Source organism: Anastrepha obliqua, chromosome 1 (genome assembly GCF_027943255.1).
Source record: "Anastrepha obliqua isolate idAnaObli1 chromosome 1, idAnaObli1_1.0, whole genome shotgun sequence".
NCBI lineage: Eukaryota > Metazoa > Arthropoda > Insecta > Diptera > Tephritidae > Anastrepha > Anastrepha obliqua.
In genome coordinates, this window is record NC_072892.1 from 92,333,292 (window position 1) to 92,360,038 (window position 26,747).

At 35.5% G+C, this 26,747-nt stretch overlaps 1 protein-coding gene across 1 annotated transcript; it reads right to left on the reverse strand.

Moving 5' to 3' along the window:
* Positions 1 to 14,892: 14,892 nt before the first annotated feature.
* On the reverse strand, positions 14,893 to 16,639 carry LOC129235907 (uncharacterized). The gene is made up of 2 exons (XM_054869980.1): positions 16,581 to 16,639; positions 14,893 to 15,981 (listed from the first exon to the last, which is right to left on the reverse strand). The coding sequence occupies exons 1-2, from the start codon at positions 16,596 to 16,598 to the stop codon at positions 14,950 to 14,952; spliced, it is 1,050 nt and encodes a 349-aa protein (XP_054725955.1). The 5' UTR covers positions 16,599 to 16,639; the 3' UTR covers positions 14,893 to 14,949.
* Between the last annotated feature and the right edge of the window lie 10,108 nt (positions 16,640 to 26,747).

Here is a 26,747-nt window from a genome sequence, read left to right on the forward strand (position 1 = left end):
GTTGTATATCTACCTCAGCACAAAATCAGTCATAATAATGATATAAGATTTATGCATTGTATTACCACTAATTATCACTAATTACCTACTTTGAGTACTTTTTTAATACCTTTATGCCTGAAGGGGAAAACTTTTTTCCATCGTAATAAATACATTTTTCAAAATAATGCTATCAAATTTTTGGGTTAAATTCTTCATTTATTAAAAAATAAAATGTATTGGTTCAAGCTTACAAAATATTTAAAAACAAAAAATATATTGCAAAACCAAAAAAACATTTATATATATTTAGCCAATTTTGCCGGCAATAACTTTATTACATAAAACGTAATAATAACCTCGACCAGTTTTGCAATAGTTGAGTGTGGATCAAATGAGTGTGGAGTTCACGCCATTCCTTTTGAACTCTTGACCATAGTTTGACCACAGTTGACCATTACTGACGAATTCGACAACGTGAAATAATAATGAAATAATAACTTTTTTATTTTTAAATATTTTGCAAACTTGAGTTATTACGTTTGATCGTTTAATAAATTAACCATTTAACCCGAAAATTTCAAATCATTATTTTGCAAAGTTTTTCTACAGCAACCAAAGATGCAATAAAGTGGCAATCATTTAGGCATTTCTGCTCACCACTGTACGAGTGTCTACGAGTATGTCCGAATTATTTGAACTATTTTCGAATAATAACTATTATTTGCGGAAACAGCCTGTAGCATCTTGGCATAGATTCTACCAAGTTTTGAAAAATTCGGCAGTTATTTTTTCTCATTCCACGAGCAAAACAATATTACAGTCACTTTTTGATGAAATTTTGTGCTCCAGCACTGTATCCTCCATAGAGGCTCAAAAATTTTCTATAGGGTTTAAAATGCTTTATTTTTCAAAGTATGTACGTTTTAACATAACATACAGCTGTTTGTTTGGGATCGCTATCATGCTGATATAAAATTTCATTCCTTGACATACCCATTTCTGCAGCGACTGAACAATTTCCTTGGGAATGTACAAATAAAGATTATTATCCATCGTTATATCTGCCATATAAGTCCTGGTTTTTCAACTCCCTGAGCTGAAATACAACCCAACAATATCAGAACCTCCGCCATGCTTAACAGCGATTTTAAGGTTTTTCATTCGTAGCTCTTCATTTGACTTCCGCCACAGCGTCTAGTGTTTTTTACGTGAGTACTTGCTGGCGACAGCTTAAACCCACGGTACCCAAAGGCACACGGATCAAAACAATGCATTGATCAGCGCCCCAAAAATGCAAAAAGCACTTAAGGTACCAATTGGCAGTGTGGCATGGACACACTAACCGCCTTGGTAGGGCTCGAGGCCTACCCATACCTCTGCCGTTCTGAAGGTCCCGGCACCTGGTTACAATGCAACTCTACATCGAGCCAAAAGGCTCTACCCGCGCTTTAGGTCTCAATCACAGCCACCACGAAAACCTCCCCGAAGGGCCGTTCCCAAGAACAGGTCAGAGCGAACTCTGAGGGCTCCAGTTGAGCACCCATACTACTCAGGCACTGGTAAACCTAGATTTTAGTCGCCTTTTACGACAGGCATACCTTACCTCGGGCATATTCTAACCCCTGCACCGCTGGGGGGTCGACTTCCGCCACACAATAAGAATACCATCCGATCCAAAAGTTTTTGGTTTATAGTTTTTGGCGAATAAAATTCAGTTTTTATGTGATCGACTTTTTCCGCGCTAGGCGAGCGTAGATTTTGTTACTCCCGAGTACTCTGCTCTTGTCTCAGCAGATGCTTGGGTGTGAAGTGGTGTCGTTAGTTCTATGATGCTGATATGTTTATGTATAAAGGTTTTCGCGATTTCCGGTTAACATTTGGCGCTCTTCTCTGACTATCAGAAACTTGGGTAGGCCACCATGCGTTATATTTTCTAAATTACCAGGCGTTTTACACCGATTTTTTTATTATCTGGCGGCATCGTCTTAACATTTCACTAATGTGTTTCAAAGACTTTTCTTCACTGTTTGTTTGTATTTTGTTTTTTCATCCTTTATTAATTACACCTGTCTTATGATACTACGTTATTTTTTTACAGCTTGGATTTCCAAGTGAGTATTTTCGATTGTAGTTGTTGAATAATGTTGATGTTAGTTTTACTTGCAGTTCCCCAGATTTCTATTTTATATGCCCAGATTGGCACGATCACAGAGTTATATATATAAGTATTTTATTCAGCAATGACAGTTTAAAGTGCCTGCCAAGTACCCAATGGTGTTGTCGGAATTTGTTTTTTACCTAATTTCTTATCAGCATGAGGTGTTCTTCCCAGACAACAGTCAGTCCAAGGTATCTTGCTTTGGTATCCATCAGGATTTGTGAATCGTTTTTTGATTCAGATTCTTATGTCCAACTCTCTTGTTATAGCCAGCTACATGAATTGTTTTGCCGCTATTGATTTGCATACTCCTATCATGAAACCATTTTAAAGTTTTGTCCAAAATCTGCTGTAACTTTTTGGTTGCTGCTTCTAAGGTTTTATGAATTAACAATGGGACGATATCATCTGCGAAAGTTGCAATTATGTTGAAACTTGCAGGTATGGGAATATCAGCTGTATACAGCACATATAGCACAGGCCCTAGTAAACCACTTTGAGGTACCACGGCTTCCGTGAGTTGAATATTAAAGTAGTTGCCTCCATATTTTACATAAAAGTATATTTTTGTTAAATAGCTTTTCATTATCAGATAGTAGTTCTATGGTAGATACTGTTAAATTTTCAATAATAGTCCCTCTGAATGCAAAAATAATTTTTCTTCCAGCTCCATTTAATTATTCACCCTTTGGCATTTTCGATATGTACAATATCACAATTACGAATGAAATGAATTTATATATAAGTAATACTAATAATAATACCTACCAACGGGCCTCAGTTTAGCCTAAAAATAAATAAGCAAACGAAACTGGATAGAATAACAATTTCAAAAACAATAATCAAAATACTTCTGTGACCCACTGTATATTCGTCTTACATAAACTTACATACAGACATTATTGGCCCCTGCTGCTGTGCAGATGCGTTGCTGAGGTCGTTTGCTTGATCTTCAAATCAGGTATTTAATTGAGAGTAGGTTTGAAATTTCAGTGAGGCACTTAAGGCCGGCATTTGACTTGCGGATACATATACCAGCCAAGCAAAAAAAAAAGGCTATTAAAAAAGTAAAGTGCGTTCGAAACCTTTTAGCACTAAACAAATTAAAAGCGGACAATTATTGGTACTAGGAAATAAGCAAAGAAGATACATAAAAAATAGCGCGATAGGAACACAAAAAGTAAAAGTGATTCCATTTTTTCAAACCCGCTTTGGTATGCATACACACAAACACACATACATGTATATAAAGTAAATTCAACAAAACAATATGCAAATGATGATACAACATTTATGATGATTTTATTAGAGCAGTGCTTTGATGTTGGAATGGTAGTAAAAAAAGGAATATGTATACAGAATCTCTGAAAAATTTACAAAAATCTTACTTCGGCACCTACTTAATATTCAATTGACAATTAATAGAGAATCCGTGCTTACCTTAGACTACAGAAGCGTCTTTTGCATGACGTTTACCAATACTGGCTCAGGTGGCTTACTATTTGATTTTAAAGCTTTTGGAAAATACTTAAGAACGAAGTGTTGACAACCACAAATACTGAATATGGTGTTATAACAGTGCTTTTTGTGTTTCAATATATTTGCTATGATTACTTAATCTTTTTTTAACAGCCCGGACTACTCTCAGTTAATAGAGAGTAAGCTGAACAATTTCTCTTGGAGATGGTAAAATGGCCAAGAGTACGAGAATGCAAAAAACCACATTTCATACCCGGAATCTACGATGCAGTTGATTTACTTATTTTTGTTGTGTTTTTTGATTTCTTAGATGAACGATTCCATGTGAAGTGATCAAGTATTTGTTATGGCGAAGCACTCGCATAGGTACTTGGATACTACGTCCGTTCGCAAGTCGATCGAAACGTTGATACATCCATTAGCAAGCAGATACGTAACCAGAGTATAACACGAAAAGTTATAGAAATCTCACTGTGAAACATTCAGGTCCTACTGACCATAGACTCAGCTGTTGACGAAAAAATACGAAAAAATATGGGATGGTAGAATTTAACTACAATTGGTTTTGTAGTGCATTCAAATATTCTACCTACACGTAAATGGGCTTTTTTCGGCTTTATTCAAAATATGTATAATGAAAATTCCTCAAACATGTCAGCTAGAGGGGTTTCCTTTACTGAAATTTTAAGCAGATAATTTGATTGGGGCCACCGAAAATGAGAAATTAGGACAAGTTAAGATGAATGAATATACACGAAAGCTTTGCCCAAAACAATGCTGACACAATGAAAATATATGCCACAGTTTATGAGTATTAGGGAAGATCGATTTGTATGGAACAAAATGGTTTGATATATCGGAGCCGTTTTGTACGATCAAGAAAGCGATAGTGTTCTCTCAAAAATGTTTATTTCCCCACTAATTTTGGAAAGTCACTTTCAATTTGCTAGTGTTACATTAGCAACGCATTTCCGCTTTTTTTTTTTTCAATGTAGTAGAAATGAATTTGCGGTAGATTTGAATTAAAAATTAGGTGGCAAAATAATTCAGTTTAAGTAGAGATTTCCCAGTCCCCTTTTATGTGATACCCACGTCCTAATATTTGATTCATTTCAAATATTTAATTAATTAACAGGTTTAAAATTAAGTGGCCAATAATAAATAATTAAATTAAGGCTCTCTTCTTACAACATTCAAATATATTTTTCACATAAACGTTTTTAAGACCATTAATTTGATCCTATAACTTATTATAATATTTCAAAAAGTTGTTTATATAATTTTCCTATTTAAAATTAGGTGGGAACTCTAATCAAAAATATCATTTTACTAACGTCTAAAAACTAGATATTATCATTTGTGAAATTTTATCATATTTTCCTACTTTTCAAACAAATTTTTTCAAACTTTCCAGAAAATTTTTTATTAGACTTTTCTTAAGTGGCTTTACTTTGATACCTGAGTTATAAAGGGTGTTTTTTAGAGGTTAGGTTTTCAAGTTGGCACTACTTTTTTCGTAGATGGTCTTTTTGACAGCTGTCACTTGATTTATGCTCAGTTTGGTTTGCCATTTCATAATGAATAGACTTACACCTGAACAACGTTTGCAAATCGTGCAAATTTATTACGAAAATAATGGTTCGGTTCGCGCGACGCATCGAAGAAAATTTTGTTCAGCGATGAAGTTCACTTTTGGTTGAATGGGTATGTCAATAAGCAAAATTGTCGCATTTGGAGTGAACATAATCCACAAGCCATTGCTGAGACGCCGTTACATCCTCAAAAAGTCACTGTTTGGTGTGCTCTATGGGCAGAGGGAATCATTGGTCCATATTTCTTTAAAAATGAAGCCGGCCATAATGTTACAGTCAATGGAGAGCGCTATAGAGCCATGATTAAGGACTTTTTCGTGCCTGAATTGGACGATGTTGATGTGGACGACCTTTGGTTCCAACAAGACGGCGCTACATGCCATACAGCCAACGCAACAATCGATTTATTGAAGGAAACTTTTGGTGAGCGCATTATCTCGCGCCGTGGACCTGTGGCGTGGCCTCCAAGATCGTGCGATATAACACCGCTGGACTATTTCTTGTGGGGCTATGTGAAGTCGCTTGTCTACGCAGATAAGCCCGAGACGATTGACGTCTTGGAAGAGAATATTCGGCGCGTTATTGCTGGCATACGGCCCCAATTGCTGCAAAAAGTGGTCGAAAATTGGGCCTCTCGGCTGGAATTTATTCGAGCCAGCCGCGGCAGCCACTTGCCCGAAATCATTTTTAAAACATAATGGCAAACCCTTATCTTTATAATAAAGCTAAATTCTTGGTCATAACATTAAATTATATACGTTTTATTTCATCTTGAAACCCTAACCTCTAAAAAAAACACCCTTTAATAGTTATTTCTGATTTTTAATAAACTACTCTCTTTCAATATATGGTATACAAATAGTTGGCTACAGATTTATGAAAAAAATGTTAAGCAAATACCATATAGAACCGGTAAACTTGAAAACATTTTCCAAATGCCTGGTGGATTTAAAATTGTAATATTTCGATTTTTTTTTGTAAATCATTTGTGTAAATCTGTTATATGACTTGTGCTGACAGATTTTTTCCTCACTCGTGATCGTCAGTGACATATTTAATTTTACACTAATGGTCCCAAAGATTGTTGGGTGTTTTCTTTTGAATAAGAGGTATCACCTTCTTGCATAGAAAATATAATTTCTACCTATAGCTGTAACAAAAATTTATAAAAGATTTATCGGTTTTAATTCACAAATCTCTTATCGCCCTTATTCATCTTACGGTTAATTAATTCTCTTCAATTTTTTTAATCTTAACCGCAATGACTTTCAGAACGTTAAGTTTCTGTTTTAATATCAAACATTTTCGAGTCTATCATTGTGAAAGATCAGAAATAGAAAAGTGTCCAACTAATCTGCAAAAATTTTATTCCAAAAAGTACTGCGGCTATCGCGTGAACAGTCAAAAATTAGCTCCAAAGTGTTTACTTGCAAATCCATTTGCAAAATAAAAATATAAAAATTCGAGCAAGCGCTTTGTATGGCAGAAAAGGCGTAACACCACAACGAAAAAAACAACTATATTTTGGAGTCACTGAACCTTGAACTTTGTCAAACTAAAATTTTATGGGCTATAAAACTGGATAAACAGAAGAATTTCCTAAAATTGCAATAAAAAAATTATTATGAAAAACTTGTTGAGATTTTAAAGATTTTTCAAAATTTTGTTCAAAGTTTGAAATTGTGCGTTTTAAGGCTTTTATTGTAGTATAAACTATATTTTTATGTTTATAATATTGCAATGGAGTATATATGAGGAGAAATCGTAGGTGGCTAGAGCAAATACTAACTTTGAAAGTTCTTCAGCTTGGCAGTTTTCTGAAAGTACTTACGATCCGATGTGCCTCTACTTGATGTCTATCATACAAACTTACAATCAATTGAGTTAAATATCTCAGAGGCATCCGCAAAGAGTTGCTAATACATTTTATCAACAGTGAGTCACTAATGTATCGTAATTGTTAAAATTGCCATAATATTGTAAAATTATCGGTTTATATGTTGACCGTTTGCTGCGCATTGTTATCTTATCTGAATTTGTTTAAAGCAATTTGCCATCACGTATACTTAAACACACACACTCGCATAATAAAATTTAATACCCATTTACAAATGTTTGCACAATAAGTAATCATATGTTTATTTTTCAAGCTAAAGCGTGAGAACCCCAGTGAGTATTTATGTATGTATGGATTTTATATTCATGCGCGCTCAGGTAGCTAACATGACCATTGCTTTCCAAAAACAGTGCTCTGAGTCTCTTTTTGAGTAAACCTAATTAGTCAGTTAAAAATAATAGGATAATTCACAATGAAGTGCAATTGGATTGGCATTATGGTATTGACAAATTACCATGGTAACACAACAACAAAATGTGCATATTTGCAGTCATAATTTACAAGTGCCATAATTCCAGGTTGTTTCCACATAATTGTGAATTAAGCTTATGTATGATCCTGGTATATAAAAATATTTTTGATAAGAATTACCAATTTCCGCTGGCTTTGCCATTTGCTTTGATAACCTAGTAGCTTTGAATGCATTATGAGGAAATCTATTTTTTGCTACATTTTCAATATTACTCACGTTTCAGTAATATTTTCATGTTAGTTACTTTGATTTGATTTGGAAAGAATTGGTTTCATATAGATCGAATACATCACACATAATTTTGGTAACTAAATTGAAGCATTGCTGCTCTCTTAAAGAACCGAAGTAGTGTTTTTAGCTGTTTGTCATGATCGAATTCAAACTCTAAAAATTCCCTTACGCCTGCAGCCGTTCGGGACAAATTCATTATTATAAACTGGCTGTCGACTGTTTAATGAGTTCATTTATTTATATATTTATTTATTTACTTCCATAAAGTAAAAGAAATAACTGTTAGTTTTTACTGATTAATATAAGACAATTTTGTTAATTTTTACACTCGACTCACTCCCGAAATTAATATTTAACAACTGGCTAAAAATAATTAAATGAGAGGTTTAATTACAGGTTTCGGCACTCGAAGTAGAACCAACTTCAGACCGCTCGCGCAGCTGATGCCCGTGCATGACTTGATTGTGGCAGACCATTAACGTTTCATTAGGACTCGGCACCGTCTCACAAAGCTCGAGTGAACCAAGAATGGCTAAAAAACAATGTTCCGAACATCATAACATCCACACAATGGCTGCCGGACCCTACCCATTTGTTACTTTGTTTTTGCTATCGAGAGCTGCGCAGAGGAATAGTAGAAAGATCCTTAGCGTTTGTCTCAAATCATACGAGGTTACATAATCTGTGTAAGTATGTAAAATTTGCAATTAGTTGCCAAACTATTGACGGAAACTTCTAAGTCCAGCTACATACTATAATATATTAAGCAAAAGTGCGATCAGTATGCTTCTGAACATCATTGCTCCTCATATAAAAGGAAGCAACTGCAGTTGGCAGCACCACTCCGATTTTGGGCAGAAGTCAGCTCCCAGAAAGCTATAGGAAAATATAGCTTTATTACAATGGCGCGAAGTACTGTTGCTAAAGTAATTAACCTGCCGTCCGTCGCGCTACTTTTTACTACCATTACACATCGCGAGGGGCCCTTTATGACCCCAAATTTAAATTAATTGCTTTTAAAATACTTTGGATATTTTTATTAGTTTTCCTTAACAAAAATAGAGTAACTGCGGGTATTGTGGTATAATCGGGTAATGTGGTATACCAGTTTTATTCGAAAACTAAAGACGTGGAAATTGCGGGACCAAGTTAGATATTTCGGCATTCTCAGAATCTTAAAAAAGCGTGATTTGATTTGTGTTTGCAAGGCATACAGTGAGTCAGTTGTAAAAAAATCGCGTGGTCGTGTGGTTGGCATTTTTTTGTGCTGAGTGGAAAATTTCTGGCAAATTAAAATCCTGTGCTTTAAACTGCATTTATTCATCGGAAAGTAATAAGTGAGTTTAATACTAGTGAAGCATATAAGCAATGTTTTTGTGTATTTGGTCGATTTTTAATTATTCAAAATTAATTTGTTCAAACTCTAATGCGGCTATTGTGGTATAGGTAAAGGCGGCTAAAGTGTACCATATTATCCTCTCGATCAAAAAAATGCCGAAGAAAGGTGAAATACGAAAATGGAAAGCAGAGGATATGAAAAAAGCTATCCAAGCGGTTAGGAAAGGTGAAATGGGTATTCTCTTGGCTTCCAAGACATTTAGTGTCCCCCATACCACTCTGCAGCGCCTGTCAAGAAGCGAGAAATCCATCGAGGAGCTGTTGACTACTAAACTTGGCCGGGCTCCGATTTTAACAGCGGAAATTGAAAATGACTTAGTTAAATATTTACTAGAAATGGAGTCAAGGTACTGGGGACTAACACGCGCAGACGTGCGGTCATTGTGTTATCAAATTGCCACAAGAAACAACATTCCCAATAAGTTCTCCGTTATTAAAGAGTGCGCTGGCTAGGATTGGCTAAAAGGCTTCTGTAACCGACACCGAAATGTTCTGAGTTTTCGAAAGCCAACTGGAACAAGCATCGACCGTGCAAGTGATTTTTCTCGAGAAAATATTGATATATTTTTCAAATTGCTGGAAGAAGAAAACGCAAAACATAATTTTCCGCCTACTCGTATCTGGAACGTTGACGAAACCGGAATATGAGTAGTTCCTTCGCAGCAGGCAAAAATAATCGCTCGGAAAGGAAAAAAAACAGATTGGAACAATGACTTCAGCTGAGCGAGGATCGATTGTTACAGTCATCACTTGCATGAGCGCAGGAGGTGGTTTCGTACCACCATTTTGCATCTTTCCACGAAAAAACTATAACCCTTTTCTAATGAAAGACGCTCCCCCTGGCTCAAACTCGGTGTGCCATTTGTCTGGATGGGTTCAGATTCCCATCTTCACGAAATGGTTCAGGCATGTTTTAAGCGTAACGAAACCATCTCCGTCTGAACCTCTGCTTCTTATATTAGATGAGCATTATAGCCACACACGCAATATAGAAGTTATTGATCTAGCGCGCGAACACAATGTGACTATACTTTCTTTGTCACCCCATTCAACACACAAACTTCAACCGTTGGATATGGCTTTTATGGGACCTTTTAAGAAGTACTATAATGACGAAATAAGACGATTTGTGCGTGAACAGGGCAGAAAAGTTACACATTTTGATATCGCAGAACTATTTACTAAAGCTTATTTGAGGGTTCAAACTGGACAAATTGCAATAAATGGTTTTAAAGCTACGGGGATTTATCCGTTTGACAAACATATTTTCACAGATGCAGATTTTATAGCTGGGAACTCATCATCATCAGGTAAAATTCAGTTTTAAATATTATATAAAAAATCTTGCTAGATATATTGTCTTCTCAGAGGATCCAGTTGAATCTATAAATTCAACGACAGAAGAAACCCCAGGCGCATCAACCATGGAAATTGAGCCTGAAATTCATAAGTTTTGCAATAAAATCTATGGAAATTTTAGGAACGCTATTTAATTTGTTTATTATAAGCCGAGGACTCGTTACTCCCTGGGAAATATCTCCACCACCAAAGCTACGAGATCCTCCACCTAATCGGAAAGGCCGGAAAACAAAGGCAACTGTTTTAACATCTTCGCCTTATAAGTGTAATTTGTTACAGAGCATTGAAAGCATTAACAGAAAACGCAATGCTCCGGTTAATCCATCCCCAAAACCCCCTAATAAAAAAAAATATTTCTACCAAATCGTTTGTTGACTCGCATTCAAGTGACAATGAAGAGGAGTTTCCAGATGTTCCACCAACAAAAGAATCCTCTTGCAACTACTGTGGCAAAATTTATGGGGAGGATATAATAATGAAGCCTTGGACCTCTTGTCCGCAATGCGAACAAATTTGGGCCCACGAAAAGTGTATTCCCAATCGAAGTGCTATTTTTCTTTGCGATCCTTGTAAGTAATACTTTTACAAGTGTTATGAATTTTATTGTTGCGTTTTTTGTCAATTGAAGTTTAAAATATTTTTGTTCAATATGTTTTAATTCAATTCATAATCCTTTTTTAAATGGTTCGCAATAAAATTTTAGTTATCAATCAAAAGTAACTGACTTATTATTAAAAGCATCATATGCGGGTAATGTGGTATACTATACCACATTACCAGAATAAGGTATACCACATTACCCGCCAATTTCTTCAAGGGCTTGTTTCCGCCTTTTGCAGTACTTTCTTAAATATTTCTGAAACTCGCAGCTCTAAGGCTTTTGAAGCTAGGTTTATTTGAACTTAATAACGGTAGCATATTATTGATAAATTTTCATTCAAATCAAATAAAATGTAACGATTTTATAGACGAAAATAAAATGGGTATACCACTATACCCGCAGTTACTCTATTATTTACATATATTTTAAATAAAAAATATAAAAAACACATTCAGTTACTCAACAAAATATAGTCCATAAATAATGTGAAATCTTCATTCATATCATATAGGTTACTAACTAAATAAAAAGTTGAAAGGTAACGAGTTCATTTCATTCATTATTTGTGTCTTCAAGTCTTCAAAACCAAAAGAGGCATTAAAAAAAAAAACATTCGAAAAAGTGACAACAAACATAAAAATTCCATGGCCAAATTGTACCTACGCATTCCATGGAAATTGTTTGACAGTGACTTGGACAAATAGTTTTTTTGCAATGGACACATGTTTCTGCGTATTTGCGGTCTAAATCTTGCGGATAGAGTTCACATCTACGCTTTTTTCGTTCTAGTTCTGGGATACTTTCTTGTTCGTGAGAGCATTGTGTAAAATGCTGAATGAGAAACGGCAATTTCCGAGGCAATGTTTTAAATATGCCAACATGCAAGGCGAGTTTCAATTAGAGAAAATGCTAAAGAATTAATTAAATCCTTGCGTTTTAAATTCTGCTCCATATGCAAAGTGTCAAATATTATAGCAGCATTTAAACAATTAATATCGTGCACTGAAAAAAATAAAAGAAGAATATTAAGATTTCAGTCCATCGACAATATCAACACTGCCTTTAGAAAGCTTGTAAGATTAAATATTTTTTGAAAGTTTTTTATACGACGATGGGTTTCAACTTTGTTGTTACTCGAAGGGTAAGAGTAAGCGACTGGAAACTTTCACTGCCACTTTCTACGGAAAACATTATAAAATACCTTAACCACTTCTCATTCTTCATGGCATTGCCACCATCGAGCTTCTTGCTGCCAAAACAGTTGCAGGTAATGAAGGAATGATGTGGCTTAAACCGTCACGTGGGGCGAAAAATACGGGACAATAACTGAATCGCGGGGCAATAACTGTGCGAAACCACACAGAATATGTTGAGCATAGCACCACCTAAAGCAATAGGCTGGCCCGTAAATTAATTTGTCGAAGAAGATGCAATATTAATTTCTTTTGAAAATGAAGTGTTTTTTTCACCCCACGCGACGAAGGGCGGGTTAAGTGGGCTCTATACATACTTTTATATTATATTAGAAAAAATGAATTCTTCCTGGATAAAAATAAACATAACCGAACACGAAGTAAATAAATCTAAGCAACAATTATTGCAAAACTTTGGGATATCGAGAGTCATTGGCTAAGTAAATGTAATGCCTAATTAATCATCCAGTTTTGTTATTGAATAACTTTTTTACTAAATAAAGAATTATATTTGAGTGATGGGAATCTTTATTTTGACTTTTACGTGCTCCATTGCTTGTCTGTTTGTATACTACAGCTGTCTAGTTTAGTTCAATATGATTGACGTTCAACGCCATTGGCAAAATTACAAATTCTCCGATATGGAACTCATGACTATTTCGAACAGTTCCACGAAAACGGAAAACGGGGCTATTAGCTTTTGGGAGATGCTGACGGTGCTCTTCAATATTCTTCACATGTTGACAATGCAGAGAATGAGTTTAACCTAATACATATTTCGGCACGCAAAACTTAAGAACATTAGGAGTGTTAATAAGCCGTTTCAGATGTTTCGCCCGCTCTGTTCAATATCAACCACAAAAAGGGGTCCAAAAAACAAATGCTTGCTGCGCCTTGCATAATATTTGCAAACACTATAAAGCGCAAGATTTAATAAATGCGACTACACTTAATGACGAGGCTATTAGAATAAGAGAGGATATTGCGCACAGCCTTCACTCAAGTCCTTGAGAATTTAGTTTAAATTATATAGATGAAATGTAATGTAATATACATAATACTTAGCTCATTCCTGAACACTGAAGTTTCTAATAATTGAATTTAAATAATACGATTGTAGACTGTTAAATTGAATAATAAAGCTTTTAAGCTTTGCAAAAAACAATTCATTTATATGTACTTTTACATATTTTCTGTTGCTTATCTTTTTCTTAACTGGAAACATATATGGGTACTAAATGTAATTCTAATTAGCAAACTTTAAACTTTAATTGAAATTCCTTGGGGTTACGACTAAAAAAATCTTGCTTATCTTTTTAATTAATAAAATAATCCAGTACTTTTTATTGCAGTGGGTTTTCAGGTACACTTTTAACTCTTCCAATTCTTTGAGTTTAAGCTCATTTTTGTTGTTCCGTATTCTCTCCATTTAAATATAGTGCCCTTTGTTTTGTGCGTTACTATCCGTGATTGTGGCTCTCATGTGTTTAACAGCTTCACAAAGGTTTTTAATGACTTCACTTGCGCTGTTTGAGGCCTTCGCATTTTATTTTAAACTATCAACCAAGCTTTTAATTACGTTTGTCTGCTCACTGATGTTCATTTTCAATAAATCTGTTACGGGTGGTTCCTGTCTACGAGACCTAGAAGCAACAGCGGAACAACTTGTATACGACCGCATTCAACCTTTTGAATGCTGCCTTTGCGTATTGCCCTCCATTACGTCATTTATGCCGTAATTTAATAGAGGCCTTCCAGTCCATCTAAACATGTTAAAAATTTGCATGAAAAAATAAGTTACGTAAGTTGCCATTTTTACTTTTTCCAGTCCGACACATCCTCTAGCGGATGGCTCACGTTCATTGAACTCTTCTACAAGCCCCATCCATAGGGCGTCTATTTTTGTTTCCGTCCTTTTCGAAGTCTGGGGCGATATCTTTATTTTTTTTCATAATTTGGAGAAGAATCGAATCTTAGTTCGATTTGCCATGATTTCCCTTTAAAAAAAATATTTACGCCACATTTTTTTTTCTAATATTTTAATGGATACTAATATTCATTCATTTTAATAATTATATAAATACTTCAACAAAAGTTTCTATTTTGGCTAAGTTATAAATCTACAAATTCAAAGTGATGTGAGAGTATCCAGTACTTTTCTCGGGAAATCGTTTTTTATAACATTTAAATACACTCAGAATTCAATTCAGAAAAAAAGGTGGAAATAAATAGAACAAAACGAAACATAGAACACCAATGTCGCATTGAAAGTGAATTTGCTTGATATTCAGTCGAAGGGAATTTGTCTGATACATTCGGTTTTTTTTTTGCCTCGACTCTTGGAAAATCACATGCCTTCCATTAAAATACAGTGAGTTAAAGCTTTCAATGTTTTATTTAATACCCCCTTACTTCTTTTAATGCATTTTTAAAAACATCTTCAAATGCCTTCTTACAAAACACACTGCCTTACTTGATTACTTCTCATAGAGAAATGTATCGCAGAAAAATAAAATAACCCAAAATAAAATGTAAATTATGTCTTGCACCGCAATCAACACAATGATAGCTATGTTTGTACTATAACTTATTGTCTGAAGAAAAATCTCGGTGAAATATAAGCGTTCGATGGCTCAGATGATGGTGGCAAGTATTCAGTATTCACATTGGAAACGGCTGGTGGTAGGTATTGAGTATTCACATTCGAAGCAGCAGGTGCAAGGGTTTGAGTATTCACATTCGAAGCGGAAGGTGCGAGGTATTGACTATTCACATTCGAAGCAGCAGGTGCGAGGGTTTGAGTATTTACATTCGAAGCCGCTGGAGGTAGGTATTGAGTATTCACATTCGAAGCAGATGGTGCGAGGTACTGAGTATTCACATTCGAAGCGGCTGGTGCGAGGTATTGAATATTCACATTTGAAGCGGCTGGTACGAAGTTTTGAGTATTCCCATTCGAAGCGGCTGGTGCGAGGTATTGCCTATTTACATTGGACGCAGCTACCTTCGCGCTTAAATCTACTATATTGCCACCACCGTACTGTTGTACAATCTGTTGTTGTATTTGTTGTGCCTCAGCGGGTGTCTTATACTTGAGGTAGTGCACTTCTGGCTTGTGCGATTTGTGCGTCGTGACATGCTGCTGCTGTGATGCGGCTGGTTTTGGCGCGCTGCGGCCTGGCTCCTTGCTGAGCACGTATATGTGGGTCTTTGTTTCCTCGACGACTTGTGGTACTGCGTTACGTAATGGTTGTTGGTAGTGGGATTTGCTGCTTTCAGGCGCTTTAATAACAACCACATTCAATTGTTTCTGCACAGTGGGAACGGGTTGAGATGCCTGTGCGACTGGTCGTTGAGCAACAGACGCTACGGGAGCTTTAAAATAGTAAAAATCTTTACGATATTTATATTGCACTGACGCAGGTGCTGCTTGTTGGATTTGTTGTTGCGAAGCTGCAACTACTGGAACATCAGCCACATATTGTGTATTGGAAGTGCTAGACACAGGTGCGGGTGCTGGATCGGGTGGCGCTATGAACACTTGTGGTTCGGGTGCGGAGGCGCTGGCGTAATTGTAACCCCCATTCTGGGCAGCAGCAAGAGCTAGTAGGCAAAGGTACTGCAAAAAAATTAATGAAATAAATTCAATGATTTTGCTTTAGCTGTCTGTTTGAATTTTGGTTTACTGATGGGTGATTCCAGCTTAAGGGATAAAAGTATTTTGATAATTGGAAAAAAAATTACAAAATATTTTATATTTTTGAGATTTATTCAATGTGCTAGGGGTTCTAAAATGAAATATCTTCTGTTCCTTTTAACATTTAAATATTTTTTTAACTTTTTTTGAGTAAAATACACTTTAAAAAAGTTTTTTGGAAAACAATTTATTTTTGCTCAACATTTTTGGGAAAACAAGATTTTTTTCTTGGCTTTTTTATTATCTTAATAATGAAAATCCCATAACTTTTCAAGTTATCTTCAAATGCGTACAGCGAATCACTGAAAAATCAGTGCGAAATATTGCTCTAGCGAAGCAACAAAAAAAACACCTTAAAAATTCGATATCAAAATTTTCAAGATTGAATAAATTCACAATTTTTTATTATGCACAAGTATATCAATTTCCAGAAAAATTCACGATACCAAACTACTTCGATCACTTGACATGGAATCGCCCTGATGCTGACGAAGTGCCTTGTGAAATTCCACACCACTTACCACACAATAGCGAAACATTATATCCACGTTGTTTCTTTACACAGAACCTTCGAGTAGAGCGACGTTTAAAGAAATACGCTCCAAATCATTGCATGTGCTATTTTATATCGCGAAAGAATTTAATTTTTGTCTACTCGTAATTGTAGAATTTCAGGTTCAGGGCCACAACTTAAATAACGCTTCTCTAATACTTACACAAAAAAGAATTTGCCTTTTAAAAAAGCCGGCAAAAGGAAACAACTCAAATCTCAAAACAAAGAACCGGCGAAAATGTGAAATTAATTAAAATTTTTCGTACTCTTATTTCTTAATCCCTTGACTTAATTTGACGATTGGAAATAAAGATGAAGAGTGCTGAATACAGATTTATGCATGTGTGCGTATAATATATGCAAAAAATTATAAATTTTATGCAAATAACCGCCACAACTAGCGATGATGCGCTACAACAACATACACATTCATACATATGCTAAAAGGCACCTACGAAACCCACAGCGGACCAATTATTTATATACATATATAGAACGGCCAAGAACTTGAATGAAGTGAAATTCCCAACATCAATTATGTCCAAACCTATTCGAAATGGCAACAGCTTTAATGGAAAACGTTTAATACACTAAAAAAAAATATTAATACGTGCCTTAAAATATTTTGCTTCGTAGTTGAAATTTTGAAAAGTCGAGTGTAGCAAGCTTGTAGGAGAAGCTTGTAGACTACTAATTGCAGACTTGTCTTTTAAGGGCAATATGGCTATTCTTTCAGATAGCCAAACTGCAATACAGTAACTACATTCGGCTACAACAACCTCTAAACTCGTGGAACAAAGTAGGAGTAGCCTTACCAACTTGAGTGGAAACCAATCTGGGTTCGGGCCATCGGAACATTCAAAGTAACGAAAAAGCAGATGAACTGGCAAGAGGGGATCTGCCATGAATAATGTTCTCGCAAAATTGGTATTCAAACCACTGGATGGAATTAAGAATATCATTTCCTCAAAATACCTCCGGATTGTTAATGGAGAGACCAGTTGACCTTCACAATTAGGAAAACGTTATGACCTACCTACAACCTCAAACAACCGTCAACATTGATAAATATGAAACGACGGGACGTCCGGAGACTCAGGGCAGTCGCAACTGGCTTTTAGTCTCAAAAACACACTATCACAGTTGCAAACAACCGGAGAAAAAGGATTTCCTCTGTGAATGCCCTGCCGTATGGAAAAAGGAAATGTCAAACCTAGACAAACCACTGGGAGTCTCTAAAAACTGTCTGGCTTGGACATCAATAAGGTTCCTAAACCGTACAACCTGGATATAGCCATGCTATAAATAACCGTTAAAAAAGTTGGAAACGAGAGGTGACAACAAAATGGTGCGGAAGCACTACTTGGATTCTGGTTGAATCACCATTTCAATCAAACTACCCAGTCATTTAAAATTTCTACAATATACAAAATATTTTCATGTTGAATTTCTCTGCCAATCCTTTATGAAAGCATTGTTTCTTTTATAAAGAAGCCAAAGATCAAAGCTTTCTATTAAATTCACAAAAATTTTACAAAATTAGTATCAATATTTCTTCTACTTTTTCTTCTTCTTCAACTTTATTTAAATCTGTGTTCTGTTTTAAAATTATAAAACATGTGCATATGTATAAGTACATTTTTTCTATCTGCATCGTGAGCCGTAAGTTCAACACGCTTGCCTTCTTCTTGGGGATAACTTGGCGTTTTCGGCATATTAGGTCTCTCTAGCATTGCTGATTTCACAAGTCGCCCCTTTAGCCATTCTTTTGACATGTCGGTTGTACTCTTTTCGGCGTTGTCGACTCCACTTAGCTGCAAGTTTAATTTCGCATATGCGCATTATCTCTTTGTTTCGCTGGTAATCGGGTCTGGTGCACCTTGACATAGTGTAGTGTTCATAATTTACTGCGTTGCGGAAATGTCTGATCGAGTTAATTTATTTATAATTGGTCAGACGTAAGTTTTGTAATGCTGACTTTACTTCTTGAGATCATGTGTTTTTTTACTTTATTTATAAAGTTTTTCAGAAAACTTTTGGTTATGCAGTTTTATAGCCCATTGAAATTTAATTTTATAATAAAGTGACATATTATCCATATAAAAAATGCTTGAACTTTTTTATATAAAAGAAAATACTCAACATAGTACGAAAAAAATTAAAAAAAATCGACACAATTTTTGAGCGATTTGAAGCTTTCACTTTAAATTAAATGGACTGCATGTCAGAAGTTTCCTAAAAATTCGAGTTAATTTAATTTTGGGAAATTTGTTAAGTTTTTGAAAATTGTATGCAAAGTTTGGAATTTTTACTTACATTTTATTTATTTTAGTTATACAATTAACTTTTTTGGTGTGGAACATTTTTTATAACTTTTTATAATAACGATAAAAATGTTCGTGAAAAATATTGCGAATATTGAAAAAGCATTAAGTGTCTTAAAGGGCCCGGTAGTATAGAGCTCGAAAATTTTGCGTATTTTCTGGATGTTTTTTTACAATATAAAAATGAAAAACGTTATTTAAATCTTTTTACATACCATACAAACACGAAAAACAATTATTTTTTTTTTTTAATTTTAATAATTTTAAAAATGGCGCTGAAATTGATCCTCTCGAATAATTGGACCTGGACGGTGCTGTCCATTTTGGCTCTTCTATTTATCTAAACACAAAAACCCCAAAAATTATATTAATCAGTATGACCGAAGCTATATCCCGCTGCTAACGGGTCACTTTTTAGCTATTACCTTTTTAAGCAGTTGGTTTAAACAGCTGAGGCACGTTTCGTGTTTTGTTTCACTGTCAAACATCTTCAGTTTGGGCTATAATTTAACCATGAATCGTCTCACAAACGAACAACGCTTGCAAATAATTGCATTTTATTATAAAAATTCGTGTTCTGTTAAGAAAGTTTATCGCGCGCTTCTTCCATTTTATGGTCAGTTTAATCGACCCACTGAAGCGGCTCTTCGAGCTATTGTGACTAAATTTAGAACCAAATTTACATTATTGGACATCAAACCACCAACACGCTTAGAGTGCGAACTGAAGAAAATATCGCAGTTGTATCGGCCAGTGTTAATGATGACCATCAATTATCGATTCGTCGCCGTTCGCAGCAATTGGGTCTCTGTTACTCAACAACGTGGAAAATTTTGCGAAAGGATTTAAGTGTGAAGCCTTTCAAAATACAGTTGGTGCAAGAATTGAAGCCGAACGACCTACCGCAACGCAGAATTTTTGGTGAATGGGCTCTTGGAAAGTTGGCCGAATATCCACTTTTTTATCGAAAAATTGTGTTCAGCGACGAAGCTCATTTTTGAATCAATGGGTACGTAAATAAGCAGAATTGTCGATTTTGGAGTGAAGATCAGCCAGAAGAATTACAAGAGCTACCAATGTATCCAGAAAAGGTCACAGTTTGGTCCGGTTTATGGGCTGGAGGTATCATTCGACCGCACTTCTTTAAAGATTCTGCGAATCGTAACGTAACTGAGAATGGTAAGCGCTACCGTGAAATCATATCCAACTTTTTTTTGCCCAAAATGCAAGAGCTTGACTTGCTAGACATGTGGTTTCAGCAAGACGGTGCGACATGCCACACAGCACGCGTAACAATGGACTTGTTGAGAGGCGAGTTCGGCGAACATTTTATTTCACGTTCGGGACCTGTCAATTGGCCACCCAGATCGTGCGATATAACGCCTTTAGATTATTTTTTGTGGGGCTATGTTAAAGCTCATGTTTTTTCAGACAAGCCTGAGCCATTAAAGCATTTATATGTAAAATACCGGCCGAAACCTTGGAAAGAGTATGTCAAAATTCGACTAAGCGGATGGACCATTTGAAGCGCAGTCGCGGTCAACATTTGCATGAAATAATCTTCAAACATTAAATAAAAATCGATTTAAATAAAAATTTCATGCATTATTCTGAATTTTACGTGTGTTTTTTTGAAAAATTACCCTTTAGAAAAAAAAATTTGACAAAATGGCGCGGTTTTTAATTTGACACTTTTAAAATCGGGGTTTTTCAGCTTTTGAACAAAAAAATACGAAATAGTTAAAATAATAATATGATTCTAGTACGGGCGATAGCCATTCATGTTGTTAACAACATTTTAAAATTTTAGACAATTCGAAAAAATTCGTTTCGAGATAAATGAGTTTAAAGTTTGAGGTACAGGAGCGTGCGGAAGGCTCTCTACCTAGTTAATGGACGGTAGAAGCTATAATATTGGGAATTTCCGCATGAAAATTTCACACTGTATTCTTAAGATACTATACTTTCGAAATATCGAAAAAACAAAACATCGAATTTTTGAAATTTCTAGACCACCGGGTTTTCTTAACACGTTGGCTGCCAAAGCCATTTTAGAATTTTGATCGTTCAGTAGCAGTATCATTTAACAATTTTGGTCACCTGAGGCCAACAACTTATTTATGTTCTTTTTTGTTTCTTAGTGCCTAAAAATAAGTTTTGACTGCTCGCGACTTTATTTTGGTCGCTAATTTTGCAGTTATAATGTTTTTTTTGTGTCGCACATTTTCGTGCGACATGGCCTAGGAGATCATAAAACATGTTGTGGGGCCACGTCGCACGAAAATGTGCGACAGTAATTTTTTGTAGTTTTCGAGTTGTATTTATTTTAGTTTATTTTACTTAGTTTTCTACCAGGAAGCGAAGGCAACGAGCTTTTGAAAAACCTCTTGCTGTTATTGATGACAACAAAGCCAAATTAGGTGTTGATATATCCGATCAAATGACCGCCTACGCCACCACTCTCAGAAGAGGTGTTAAGTGGTACCGCAAAGTGGCTTTTGAACTGTTACTAGGAATGTCTGTCGTAAATGCTTTTATTATATATAAAAAGGCTACAAACAAACAAATTTCAATAACTAAGTTTCGGCAAGAGACTTCTAATGCTTTGTTGGACTTCATGTTTCCAGAACCCATAACAAAAGGAAAACATTTTATAGAAAAACGAAAGGACGACAACGGAAAAACAATAAGGCGTGCTTGTGTATTGTGTTATGCCATGTCAAAAAAATCTGCTGAGAGAGTAACAGCCAGAAAGAGCTTGAAAAGGACCACCACCTACTGCCCAATAAACCGCAACTATGTGCAGAATGTTTTCCTAAATATTCCCACCAGAAAAATTAATTTTTGCACTGATCTCCATTAAAAAATTGAATTTTTAATTATAAGTTTATTGTTTTTCTACTGATTTCCATTTGAATTTACATACATATATATTTTTATATTTGTTTTGTTCATAAATGAATTAATTTTTAAAAGAATTAATAAAAAGACAAATTTTAATTTACAACTTTTTTATTATCCAAAAAAATACCATTAAAAATACACAACGGCCATGGGAAATACACCAAAATGTTCACCACAGGCCAGAGAATCCAAATTCTATGTAAAATTCCATATTAAAATGTACAAAAATGTGTGACGTGGCCTCAGGGTAACATTTACGTGTCGCACGAAAATGTGCGACGTGGCCTCAGGCTAACATTTAGGTGTCGCACGAAAATGTGCGACGTGGCCTTATGGTAACATTTAGGTGTCGCACGAAAACGTGCGACGTGGCAGCCAACGTGTTAATGTGACCACAAGCGTAAGTTACATTATCACTTGAGAACGTCTCCGCTGATTTTGAAATTGTTTGTTTGTTTTGTTTGCTATTTCCAGTCATGTGTGAATGATTTTACTCACCAGTTGGCGCTGGAGTTGAGTTACTACTAAATATCGTTGAGTTACTACCATATCTTCTTCTTCATTCTAAATAAATAAGGGTAAACTTCTTCAAGTATGTGATATCACTACTTCGGAATAGCTAGACTGATATGTGTACGATTGTGTACGTTGTAAAATAATCAGAAACCTTTCAAAAATACGATGATTCTGCTGGCTGGCGATTTCGGTCAAAAGTTTCCATTCATTCCAAAAACCATAGCTGCTGATGAAATAAACTCGTCTTTAAATTAACTGAATCTTTGGAGATACTTGAAAACTCTCAAGTTAAAAAGAAATATGTCAGTCGAATTACAGTGCGCTAAATCCGCGGGCGAGTTTTCCAGTTTACTATTGCACTAGCCTCATTTTGCTCCCAACAAATGTTTGTCAATTCACTATGTCCGAGGCAAAATTTATTAGAAAGGCATTTCTAAATATTAGTTCGAATTACAAAAACCACGCTTGATTGGTTTTTTATAGCGAAAAATAAACAATTTACTTAGAGGTGTACAAATTTGAGTTTACCAGTTTTCGAAAAAGTGTTGCAGTGATAAGCGTTGATCGGTATACAATGTATACTATACATAGATCTAAAATATGTGCTACACAGCAAGCTTCAGCATTTGCGAACATAATTAGAGTATTTGTGTTTATTCATAAATTTATTCTCGTTTTGTTTCGGATCCGATTTGAGGAAGTTTTGATATTCAGCTCCCATTGAAGAAAATTGCGGAACCGATTGTTTACACCGTCAAGGTACTCTACACATATTTGGCGCGACTAACTCTGTATGATATTAATAATTAATATTAAAATTCAATCAAACTATTACAGGGGACCGGCATCGAATTTAGTTAATGCATTTAAGCCGCGCTCTGAAGAGAAAGCGGGTACAGTATTAAGAAAGTTATGATAAAGTTATCCTCCAGCATGATAAAGCGCCATCTCTAAAAATGCAAAAGATATACTTTTAAATACTAAAATGACAGCTCTTACCTCACCTGCTACACTCTCTGTGCGCTGGTTCTGCTGACTTTCAGGTCTTTCACTCTTATGAAGTCAAAACATTAATGGTTTAGGGATTGCCTCTTTCGAAAGTTTAAAAAATGTAGCGACAAAGGACGTGACAGTAGTTCGAAACGTAAATGTGGAATCACTATTTTCAAAGAGCGGTTTAAAAAAATGCAGAAGCAATTTTGAATCTTTCATAATTTGTTTTAATGGAAAATAAACATGAGCATTAGAGAGAATGAGAGTTTTAGACATTTAGACACCAGTATTCATATCTTGACTATTTACATATTTAGTTTGTATCAAATTTTTTATATATTTTTAAAAATATAATGTGTACTATAATAAAAATGAATTTGCATAAAATTTTGAAAAACTTGAAAAATTTCATCTCACTTTCCAATCAAATTTCGAGTCCGCGCCTTTTTATAGCAGATTTTGGTAGTTTGAAGTTTCTGAAAAATCGCGTTGATTTTTGAAAATTTTTTTTGAGGAAGTCAGGCGTATTTTCTCCATATAAAAATCAAAAACCCGAAAATTGTAATTGACAGTAATATGGACAAAAATGCATAATACCGCCAACAAAAAATTATCAAAAATCAAAGTGAATTTTAACCAATTTTAAGTTTTATGTTATATGGATCTTGTTGTAGTAAATTATAAGCAAAAGTAGGTATACGTATATTTTTATTATATCTACTTGAAATATAGAAATCCATCAGAATTCTGCCGACATCGGACATGAAAAGGTTAGGTTAGGTTAGGTTTTTGTTTTGTTTTGTTTAGGTCCGTTGTAATACGACTGTGTAACACGGCAACCTTAATGTTAGTGTTCATGGAGCCAATTAAACTCTCTTATGAAGCGTAGAATACGATTTATCCCAACACCGAATAGTTCCGTAAGAGAGTCAAAATGATATTTTCCTAACAACCTTACTCTACTCCTAGCTAAGGCTAGACAATTACAGAGGAAGCGCTCTACTGTTCTTCCTCTTCCTCGTCTCTACCACTTCTGCAGTATTCATGCGAAAATATTCCTAGCCTAGAAGAGTGCCTAACAGCCAATGGCTTGTGACACGAGTCACGTCCTTCGAGATGTTCTCTTTTTGCGGTCAAATTCGCCTGGTTGTAGCACACGGCGGCCGCTGTAGCCGAATGGGTTGATGCGTGACTACCATTCGGAATTCAGAGAGAGAACGTAGGTTCGAATCTCGGTGATTTCTGCCATGAAAAAGCTTCTCATAAAAATATCTGCCGTTCGGAGTCGGCTTGAAACCGTAGGACCCTCCCTTTGTGGAACAACATCAGGACGCATAATAAGTGGAGGAGCTCGGCCAAACACCCAATGAAGCCAAGTATATATAACACACGTATTTTCTTCTCTCCATGACCTATTGGCCTCCTGGAGAATATTAATTTGTATCCTTAATTTGCAAGTCGCCATAGGAATTCCAATATTGCCTCTGTTTTCAAGCAGAGGAAAATTAGTCCCCTTTTTGGCCAGCTTATCGGCCTTGCAATTTTCTTCAATATCTCTGTGCCTCGGAATTCATATAAAGCTGACCTTGAATACAGTGCTAATATCATTTAGAGCTGCCTAACATTCCTGAGCAACCTTTAGACTTAGTATAACTGCCTCCTTTGATTTGATGGCCGCTTGGCTATCCGAGAAGATATTTATCGTAGTTTTTGTTACGGCGTGTGTTTTAAAGTACACAGTTACCTCTTTTATGGCTAAGATTTCTGCCTGCTATACACTACAGTAGTCCGGCAGTCGGACCGATAACTCTAATCCTAATTCTCTTGAAAAACTCAATGACCTACTTTATTTTCTAGCTTGCATCCATCCGTGTAGAAGTTTATTTTCCATCTTCTCCATGACCTTTGAGTTTGCCACTCTCTTCCAGACGGGATGCTAATCTTGAAGAACCTGTCGAAGGTGGCTTTAAGGAAAGAGTAATCAATTTCCTGGTTATAACTACTCATAGTATGTAGTGTAGAAGAGTGGCCGAACGGCCGGGTTTTCCATAGCGCCATACTGTTAAGAAGCGCTGAAGCGGTAGCCACGTGTTTTTCTACCAGATTTAGAGCAGGTAAGTTGAGACATGAAAATATATTTAACTATAATTTTGAGGAGAAAGCAATGTTTCTAACGTTTATTTTCCCCAAGTAGGGCAGAAGTAAACGCTTTAGTGGGCGACGTATTTCCAACTAGATGCGTTAATTTCAAAAAATCTTTCCATATTCGTTGTTCCAAAACAATCTAACCTACTAACAGCTCTATCCATGCAACATCACAAATATGATAACGGTTGTATTTGAGATTTTTTCCATAATTGATATATTTTAATATTCTGAAGAAATTTCAACTAAAATACCAATTTAAGAACTTTAGAAATAAGTTACAATCAATAGGCAACTTTTCATGCTGAAATACAAACACGTCTTTCTCAAAGGCCGCAAGAAAAGTTGTCAATTTTTTCAAAATGCTATCTGTATTGTTTTATTGTGCCAACATTTTTCTTTTGCAGTGCACTTCCTCCGTTTCAACTCTCCACAGTTGTTCGTAAGACAAAAAACTTTTGCAAAGCAATTGTCTATTCGGGCAACTATATGAAATCCAAAGATCTGATATTGAGCGGGTTTTAGCGCTCTCTGCGCTTTGCTTGGTTTGCGTTTTAAAAATTTTGCTATAATATATTTTTCTTTAACGTGTAGAAAAAAATTGTTGACGAAATTAAATTCCATTTGAATTCGTAAATATAGGTCATAAAAATTTGCACATTTTTCCGCTTTGTGATGAAATGAAAGTAGTTGGGATTATCTGATTTAAAACAATTATACGCGTTTTAGTTTAAGAAGCAAATTTAATTTTTGAAGGATTTTTCATAATTCCGCAAATGAAAAAGACCTCGTCGCTAGTGGTGAAAATCTTATCAGCTCTATTTCACAAATCTCTCCTGAAGCTAATTTCGTACAGACAAGGCAGTTTTGTAAATGATTGTAAGTGTGATAATCGCAAGGTTCTAGGTACGGACTTTACAATGGCTTCATAGAAGCTCCCATTCACGCGCTCAGATGTTCTTGGGCGTTACTAAATATGTGTTAGCTTGGTGGAAAGCAACACCCTTCCTAATCGCCAATTGCAGCCACTTCTGGTCTGTAGCCTGCTTCAATTTATAGGCGCCTCAAAACTAGTTATGTCTGGATACATCTGCCTCATTTGCCTGTCCCTATGGTTTCCTCGGCACTAGCATGATTTAAAAAATGTTAATATCAATTTTAAATAGTTTGGAAAAATTGGCATGGTACTGCCTCTTTTTACGTATATTTATATGGATATGTATCTTACTTTTACCATAAAAAGAGTATTGAAA